We start from the raw sequence: 9,411 nt of genomic DNA, 5'->3' as shown, positions 1-9,411 counted from the left end.
AGTTATTTTGCAGCAATAGCTTTATTATATCAAATAACAGATTCTATTGTTCAGCAATGTTGAAGTTTATACAATTTTACACAAGTTTCTCGCTTGTATCAATATTATGCTTATAAAAAAGATATAATAAATTTTCCGAATTATGTATACATGACAAAACACTAACGGTTTTGTGGGGTAGATTTGTACCCCAGACAAACTGTAAGCGGGCAGTTGGTCAAGTGAAACAAACAGGTTGCACCTGCCTTAAGGTTCAAGTTACCTTTTTTAAGCATGTGTTAGAATTGAACGCTTGGTAGTGTGCGTAGGAAAAATTGTGTTCAGCTTTGCCACCGGATTATCCATTTAAACCTTTTCAAAACTCTAAAAGAAGAATATCAGTCGATTTATTAGATCATCACGATTCAATTCATGCAAAATACCTACTGGAAAAACCATCGGCTTAGCTAAATGGTGCTTTTGAAAAAGTGGCTGTGGTTTTTTCATTGCGCAGTTGTGTTGCGTACCCCAGCTTGGTGTGGTAGTGTGATAAAAAATCACAGCCACTTTTTCAAAAGCACCATCCAGCTAAGCCGATGGTTTTTCCAGCAGGTATTTTGCATGAATTGAATCGTGATGATCTAATAAATCGACTGATATGCTTCTTTTAGAGTTTTGAAAAGGTTTAAATGGATAATCTGGTGGCAAAGCTGAACACAATTTTTCTTACGCATACTACCAAGCCTTGAGGTAACTTGAGCCTTAATGGAAGTAATAATCAAATTGATTTATGATAAAGATTGCTTGTAGTTAAAATAAACCGTAACGGAATAACAGGGATCGCAAATAGCTCTGGGGTACAAATGTACCCCACAAAACCGTTCTAGGGTTAAAATTCACAACCGAAATGGAAATTTTTGTAGAAAATACCTACATAAAATGCAATCAAATTAAATTTTGTTTGTTCGCTCAACTTTTAGTTACGTTTGGAACTGTTTTATTTGTCACGTATTTTCGCAAATGCATTTTTGATTTATGAGCCGAAAAGGAAGTGTATTCTCGTATATAAATCCATAATCGGTTTTACTTTTTTCATAAAAATTACTATTACTTTGCGAATTTTCAACCGATTTGAAAAATCAAATGATTCTTAAAGTTGAAAGAATGGTCTAGAAACGGTAGAGAGTAAAATTTCGAAATTTTTGAAAAAGTGCAATTATTTGGAAGAGCGCAAGTTTAAAAATCCGGCTTTGGAAAATGCCACTAAATGGGGTGGAAATTGAAATAAAAAAAAATTCTGATCAGTAATACATTTGTAACACGCAACGTTACTGTTACAGCAGATACTGTGCGCAAATTATACTTGCGAGTCATTATTTTGAAAAACTATTAAAAATAAACAATAAAAAAATAATAATCAGCAAAAATAAGAACGATTTTTTTCTACTTCAAAATTAAATTAAATTAATTGAATAAATGATTAAAAATGAATATATAATACTAATTGTTACTTACGTAGTAAAACAACCAGTAAACTGGTATTGTCACGAATCACATTTCCACTGAATGAAACCGGACGAAACACTAACGGCAACCGTACACTCGGGTACAAATGTACCCCACGCCAACTTTGACACCTGCTTCCACGAAATATATAAGCAAACTGGCTATACCACCTTTTCACACTCTTACTAGGAAATGTAAATTGAATTATGGTTAGGGTCCCAGGTCAGTAAATGCCGAATTCGCCAAAGATGGCGTGGGGTATATTTAACCCCAGTGCAACGTTCTAGGGTTAATCAAAACCTCACCGCTACTTTAAAACTCAATGATCCTGCTTCAGATTACGTCGCAGAACTTCCTGATATTCAGTAAATCCTTGGGATTATTGGTACTTTGTCCGCCGGTCATTACTTTATTGTCTCGGATAGCCTCAGCTCAGTAGAAGCTCTCCGCTCAATGAAACCTAGAAAGCATATTCCATATTTTCCGGGGAAAATATGGGAGCTCCTACGCTCTTTGTCTGTAAGATCGTACAAGATAACCTTAGTTTGGGTTCCATCGCATTGCTCCATTCCGGGTAATGAAGAAGTGGACTCTTTAGTGGTGTTTTAGAAGGCGACATCGATTTAAGACCAATCTGCTTCAATAATTTTATCAATATCTCTCGTGAAAGGAGGTTAGAATGTTGGCTGATATCGTCGAGCAATGGAGAGTTAGGACAGTGGTTACATTCTATCATCCCGATGGTATCAACGAAACCTTGGTTTAGAGGAATGGATGTGGGTCGCGACTTCGTTCGTCTCTTGTCCAATCACTAATCGTTAGACGCTCATCTTCGACGTATTGGGCTAGCGAATAGTTGTATCTACGCTTGTGGCCGCTGTAATCACAATGTTGAATATATTTCCTAGGCATGCGCCGAATATTGATCCACCAGATCTCAACTATTGTATTCCATTCTTGAATATCAAAATATATCCCTAGCTTAAAATATAGCTGTGAAATTAGCTTACTTTCAATATAAAAAAATATTTATGTCCTTGACTTAAGAAATTTAAAGTGTAAAACAAAGAAATTAGCACCTTTAAGCTAACGCAAACATGCCTTTTTAAATAAATGAATCGAATAAAAAATAATCATTGCCAATAAATTGACAAAAATGCAACGCTTTTGTTGTTATTCAACAAGACACAAAATACTTTGTATCTAGAGAAAATTTAGAATAGGACGTAAGTAACAATGAGAGATTCTCTTTGGGGTCTTTCTCTTCTGTTCATTACTCGTCCATTTCAACATTTACTACTCTACTCTACTTTTTGCATAATAATCTAGTAAAAACCGTCGGCTTTCGATATGTACTGGAAAATTAGTGCAAAGTGTTCTAATGACGTCGTAATAAACGAAAGAGAAAGTAAACAAAAAGAGGCTCTCAATGTTACTTACGTCCTATTGAAAATTTTCTCTAGGTATCTTCTCTAGGCAGTGCTGATTGGTCCCCAAAATAAAAAAAAATAAAAAAAATTGTGATTCATATATTAGTAAAAATACACCGCAGACAGATATGGGATTTCACTTCCTTTATTCAGACTCGTTTTATTAGCTTTCCAGATGTCTACAATCACATAGCATAAAACGCGGTTTGTTGATTCGGTACATCAGATTCTGTGTGTAACTTTGTTTGTCTTATTTTCTTACCTTTCTTTTACATGATTACATGACGGACGAAAATGTCGCATAAACGCCCTTGTCTATTTAATTATATTTTAACATTGTTGTAGCAGATATACGATCGGTTAGTTACAGCTGTCCGGTACACTGTCGGCAGAATGGGGAACTCTTCACCCACCCCCTACCGAACAGGTTCACTTATTCAAGCCTTACATTTGTGTCACATTCATCTTGTTTGGTTCCACTTGTTTTCAGTTGTTTGTAATTTTACATATTTTGTTATATAAATATATATATTTACTTTATCAAAGTGGCTTTCATATATATTTATACGAATATACATATGTATAGATAGATACTTTAAGGTTGATCTCATGACATCCTTTTTTTGATTTTGCTTGATTTCCTGTTGTGTGATCGTTGAGTGTAAATTTCACATTCCTGATTATGGTCGTTAATGAGATACTCATTTGATTGGGAATATCATTCACAGAACTCATCTGTTCTTCAATAGTTAGTTGTTCAAGTTTTGATAAATATATCAGCATACCTCGGGCATATATTGTCTGATATTCAATTTTAACTAGACCGATCGCAAGTTTCAGTGTTTGGATTTGCAAGCATTTGTAGAAATTTAAATGGCGAGTATATTCTCTCTAAAACTTTATTCAAAAAGGTTTCGCAAAAAGCACTTCTAAATCAAAGTGATATGTTCAAGACAAAAGCATTTCATTTTCAGCTAAATGTAAATTGTGCAGTTTTCTTAAAGAAAGCAATCTAAAGTTGTGGAATTCTTGAAATTGATGATAGTTTTGTAGATATTATAATTTGAAAGGAGAAAATCGATGTCAGTAGTCTTTCTGATTACTAGTGTTTTTTTTATTCATGGCGATTTTTAGTGGGCGTGAGCAATGGCGGTGCAACCTTTTCTGTGTTGGCGATAAAACTTCCTCATTGATGGCTACTTTGATGGCAGTTGTGTTTCATTTACTCTTCCAGTCATAAATATGAAATATTGTTTTTATTTGTTTCTAGTTAGTGATGTTTCATTTTCAAAATCGTCAAAAAACTATTCATTCGTTTCCTAAAAGAGCTTATGCACATGCTGATGAACTATGTTCGACTGTGCTTAGGAAGACGCATGCAATCTAGAATGAGTGAGTGAAATTTTTTTTTCGATGTAGCTTCTAAGATGGACCCACATAAGCGGTGGTGTAAAGATCGTCCAAAAAGTGTCTGAGGATTTTATCGTCGGTGGTTCCTGAAGCTATAAGTTCTCTTCTTCTGATAATCTGTGCCATTACGGTGCGACAAAAGAGATTGCAACTACTAGAGGGAGTAAAGCGCGATTGTTTGATTCGTATTCAATAATCTTTTTCTTCTTCTTCGTGTTTTGGTTGACTCTTTTGTAAAAAGAGTCGAAAAGATGGCGCAGCGTATTAGCTATATTGCCAGTTGATTATTCTTTTATAGTCATGTCGACTTAACTTTCTGTGGACCACCGGTGAGAAACCCGCAACGCCGCTAACCCAGCACACAAAACTATTGTTTTTTTTCGGAAAAAACCAATTCCTTCGGCACCAGGAGAACAAGACGTGTTGCCGCGTTGAAAATTGCACCGGAAGTCCATTCAATAATCGAACCGTTCATTTTGCTACCCATTATTTTGTAATGTAATAAACGGGGCAATAAATGTCAAATATATAAGAGCGAGACAATATCCCACCAGAGCTAACAGCGCCCTCTAGTAGATATAATTCCTTTTGTTTCAATGCTTCATATCTGTAAGTGCATGTTTAGCAAAATACTAAAAGTTTATTTTGTTACATTATCACAATCCCATTTCAACTTTTATTATTTCCCTGACTTGTATATTGAAAATTTTTTGTTGTCTCTATCACTTAGCCTCAATCTCTGGAAAGTTCGCACCTAACCTATTCTACCCTATCGCGTTGTCATTCTTCTCACTTTTTTCGCTACTAATCATTTGGAGATTTCTACGCATTTATCGGTATTTCTGTTGTATGTATTGATAGCAATACATCCCATGGTTTGCCGCAACTTTTCGACCATTTCCAGCAAGCATACTATAATTCTGAAGTGCGCGTGGGAATCAAGGGTTTATAAATAGGGCTAAATTCTCACAGTCACGTTACCTTAAGAGGAAATTTCCTTCTAGTCATTCAGTGACGCGACTGTTCGAATTGGGCCCATAGTGTTACTGTTTCAATCGAACTTCATGACATCTGCTTCCATTTAATAAATAACTTAGAAAAAAATGACAATTCAACGCTTTTTCTTGAAAAGGGCGATACTAGCAGTGACACCATTCACAGAAAATCAACAGTGAATATTTCAAGGCTTGGTTTTATTTCCTATTTAAGAACTATTGTGTTTTTTACATCCTAGATTGCATGATTCAGTGATCGAAACCCAAAACTGCATAAAGTATTTGAAATTATTAAATTTAAATTTGTTTTTGCTATTTAAATCGACAAAACTACCGTATTACACCACCGATTTCGTCCGGGTTTTTTCAAGAGCGATCATTGTTACTATTTACAGCTGGTATCAGCTTGATTATCCAAAAAAATTCGAAAAAAACAGTTTCGCCTCTAAACTGCTAGCAAAATAAGTATCGCCCTTCTTGTTTGCATGGAGCGTGGAGGGCGAAACTTTAAATAAACAAACAAAAATACAGTTTCGCCCGATGTATTTTTTGCTGTAGTTTAAGAAAGTAATATCGTAGAATCCAAATTTTTAGGTTAATTTGTTGCGTTTTAAAGCCCTCATTCGCATGCTGAAAAAAGCCTTATGTTTACATTTGTAAGTATCGCCCTTTTCACAAAAAAGCGTTGAATTGTATTTATCGACTGCCAATCGAGTTTGAAATTAATAAAATAATTTTATTCGAATTTCGACATAACCAATTAGTAATATCATTCTAGATAAGTAGTGAGTCATCATAAAATAATATTCAAAAGGACAGATTTGCGGCAGTTCAACATAGATCACAAAGTATAAAACACGTGTTCCCACATAGCAAAGGTTCAGTTTCCACCGCATTGCACTTCAGCTAGTGGTGTTCAGTCAGAAAGATCGGACACAGTTTCTATTTTTAATTTAGATTTTGCTAAGCGGAACAGTTGACACTGATCCAGCGAACTGATGTCGCATTCAAGCCTTTTCGTACTGTCACTATCATTAAGTAGTATCTGCAAAAGTGTAAAATTACCATTATAGTTTAAACATCAAAAGCACATGTATATTTTATATAGCTCAGCTTCTATGTTGATACATACAAATTACACCAGTTTCTTTGTTGTACCTATGAATATTTAGTTTTATTTTAAATGATTTACAAAGACTCGCACCAGTGTTTTTTTTTTTCATAGGAGAGTTTTGCCGTTTTGGCTGCGTACTCTCTGCTGTCGTTAGCTTTATAACATTGAGGTTATATTTAGTGCCGTAATTAACCTGACACCGGTGTTAGTTAAGTCGCAGTTACTCAATTTAACATGATTGATACGGGTACACGCTCTTTATTCTCTTAGTTTCGTTTCGAACAATGAACAAATCAACAGCAACAGTTCCTCGGATTTTAAATGTTTCTTCTTTTTGGTTGGGTGTCTTTTTTGTTTCTGCTGCATCCTCCGATTTCGGATCGGGTATGTTTCCCAGACAGGATACTCATAGTTGAATGGTTTACTTACTGACACAGGACCCTGTTAGTTAAAAACTAGAATCGATGTGAACAAACCTTAGAGGTGTTTTTTATACAGAGTTTGTGTTCATTTCGTCAGAGACAACATAGTACAAGTGTGAAGAGATGACAATGGTTTAGGTACACGAAGAGGGAGGGGAACAGTGGTGCTTTCGGAACTTAAAATGAATAAACAGAAAAAAACGAAACATAATGAACATATTTTTCTTCAATCCTTTGTCAAATGTATTATAAAATAAAAATATTTAAAAAAATTTATACAAAAGAAGACAAAAATATCTCGTCGAATGTGTATCCTTGCTTTTAACACTATAACGCTTAAGATGAAAATAGCGATTCAACCAAACAGTATTGACGAATGAAATTGCATCCTCGCTTGTGCTAGATATCGAATGTATGACATTTCTCTTTCTCTCGTTTGCTAACAGTATAAATGATCTTTTTAAATGTTATATCTCGCTGTAAAAAATAAACATTATCTTAAGAAAACGAAAAAAAAATCATTCTCACAATAAAGAATCTAATATATATTTTTAAATCAATCATTTTGTTTCTTCGTTATACATAGATTTAAACATATATATTTAAATATTACAGTATTAAATGACACATAGTTTAAAATTTAAAAATTTTTGCTTGCTTTCGTCGTTCGTACTTTCTTACTTTTTTTTTGTTTGCTTCAAATCAAAATGATAAATTAATAAATTCTATCACTAAAAAAACGCTAACCAACTGAAAACATGTAGTTAACTTTAGTGCTTATTTTCTGCGTTACAATGTAATGTTTGCGTGAATGTGGGGTATTTGTGTATGGTGTCGTGATGGTTTTGGGATGAAATCTTTTTCCTATCTTTTACTGGTGTGTGTCCGTGAGTTGGGCATTTGTGCAGTGTTTTTTCTTCTTCTGTGTGTCGCATCCTGAAACCTTCAACATTTTAGAGGCATGTTTTTTGTTTCTGTTTAATTAGTGCTTATTTGTGGTTTATGCTTATATCATAACATTTCTTTTCTTTCTGCGGAGTCATATTACTGTAACTGAATTGCAGACGGGATTAGTAAACGAGATCGTGAGACATCACTTGATTGCGAAAAATTGTTCAAAGAAAAACGGCATGACTTTTTTAAAATTTAACATAGGACACTTCTTGGGAAGGTTTGTTGCCTTCGCCTTAAAGATTCACCGCTCTAGATAGGGCAATAAACGATGCCGGATTTTCAGTTGTGTATCGTCTGTGCATGATGCGTAGATATTGAATGTGTCGTGACGCACGTAGACGCAGTTCTACAAAGTGGATACTGTACACAGATTGGTGTTGGTGATAGGGAATTGTTGTTTGAAATGTTCGGGATGTGAATATGTCGATGAAAACAGTTGTTTGTTGTTAGCGGCTCAATTCTGTGTAGGGGTTGCTACTGCTGCTTAGGATATTCAACTCGATTCCTTTTTCTCTGTAAAAATAAAAATACAAAGTATATGTTAGTAGTTGTATGAAACTTTCAAATCTATTCTTTGGTTTTGAAAATATTAAAAAATATTTAACAATTTATCACGGTCCATATTTCAAATTTATTTCAAGCGCATCAATAAGAAGAAAAGTAACAACTAGAGTAAAGGGATATTTTATTTGTTCTGTTGGTCATTAATAAAGAGAAGTGGGCATTTGTTCAGTGACTCTCGGACCGATAAACCGATCTTCCCAGTCAGTGCAGTGTAACGCTATGTTAATCCGTTTTCAAGGTTATCTTGAGCATTCTCCGTCTCTTCGACGTTTCGGCATTTTTTCTCCTTTGTTTGTGTGTGCGCGTTAACCGATATTCGGTTGGCAGAGTTTCTTTTCTTGTAATCCGCATGGATACCGTTATATTTACAAGTAAAGTCCCGCTATATTACATTTCCAATTCTTTTCTTTAATGCCAGCCTGTACTGGGTCGGTGTAAAAATGATTTCTTCTGACAATGATTTGCCTCAACGTAAGATACAATTCGAATTCCCATCTCAAACTATATCCGTGCTCCGTAACCGGGTCATTAGCGATCTTTTTCCAGGTCAAAAACAAGAAGTGTTTGAATTTATTGCAGATTTTTCGAGTTCTGACAGAACTTCGACAGCAAATGATATTAACGGGCAGAGTTACAAATATTCAAATTCACTGAATGAAAATTGATCATATTCAGCCGCATTCATTTTCAATATTCAGTGACGCTGCTGAAAACGTCAAACAAGGAAACCGCCTATTCATGCATGCAGATTTTCATTCGTCTCCGATTATTACACGAAGCGAACGTGCAGCAACGAATCAAACGCGTCAAAGTAGGCCCTGGCACAATGTAAGCGATGATATTTGTTTGTTTATATGCTTTACCGGCATTTGAAAACATTTGCCTAGATAATTAGTGAAATGAATATTATTGTACGATATTCAACTGAATGAATGACAAAGGTATTTGAATGAATATTTTTTTCTATTCACCGCGGGTCCCATCAGGTTCATATTCAGTCGTCAAAAAGATTTTCGATTATTTTTAACTCTGTTAAT

At 34.8% G+C, this 9,411-nt stretch overlaps 1 protein-coding gene across 6 annotated transcripts in view; it reads right to left on the bottom strand.

The window, feature by feature from the left end:
- Positions 1-3,042: 3,042 nt before the first annotated feature.
- LOC131691225 (synaptic vesicle membrane protein VAT-1 homolog-like) overlaps positions 3,043-9,411 on the bottom strand; it is a 177,859-nt gene continuing 171,490 nt past the window's right edge. For all 6 annotated transcript variants that reach the window (XM_058977459.1, XM_058977458.1, XM_058977460.1 and 3 more), the window contains exon 9: positions 3,043-8,323. In XM_058977459.1, coding sequence (XP_058833442.1) covers positions 8,304-8,323 — 20 coding nt within the window. In that variant the 3' untranslated portion in view covers positions 3,043-8,303. The remainder of the gene's footprint in view (positions 8,324-9,411) is intronic.

The sequence above is a fragment of the Topomyia yanbarensis genome, chromosome 3 (genome assembly GCF_030247195.1).
Source record: "Topomyia yanbarensis strain Yona2022 chromosome 3, ASM3024719v1, whole genome shotgun sequence".
NCBI classification, from domain to species: Eukaryota; Metazoa; Arthropoda; class Insecta; order Diptera; family Culicidae; genus Topomyia; species Topomyia yanbarensis.
This window is presented reverse-complemented; position numbering and strand designations above follow the sequence as displayed.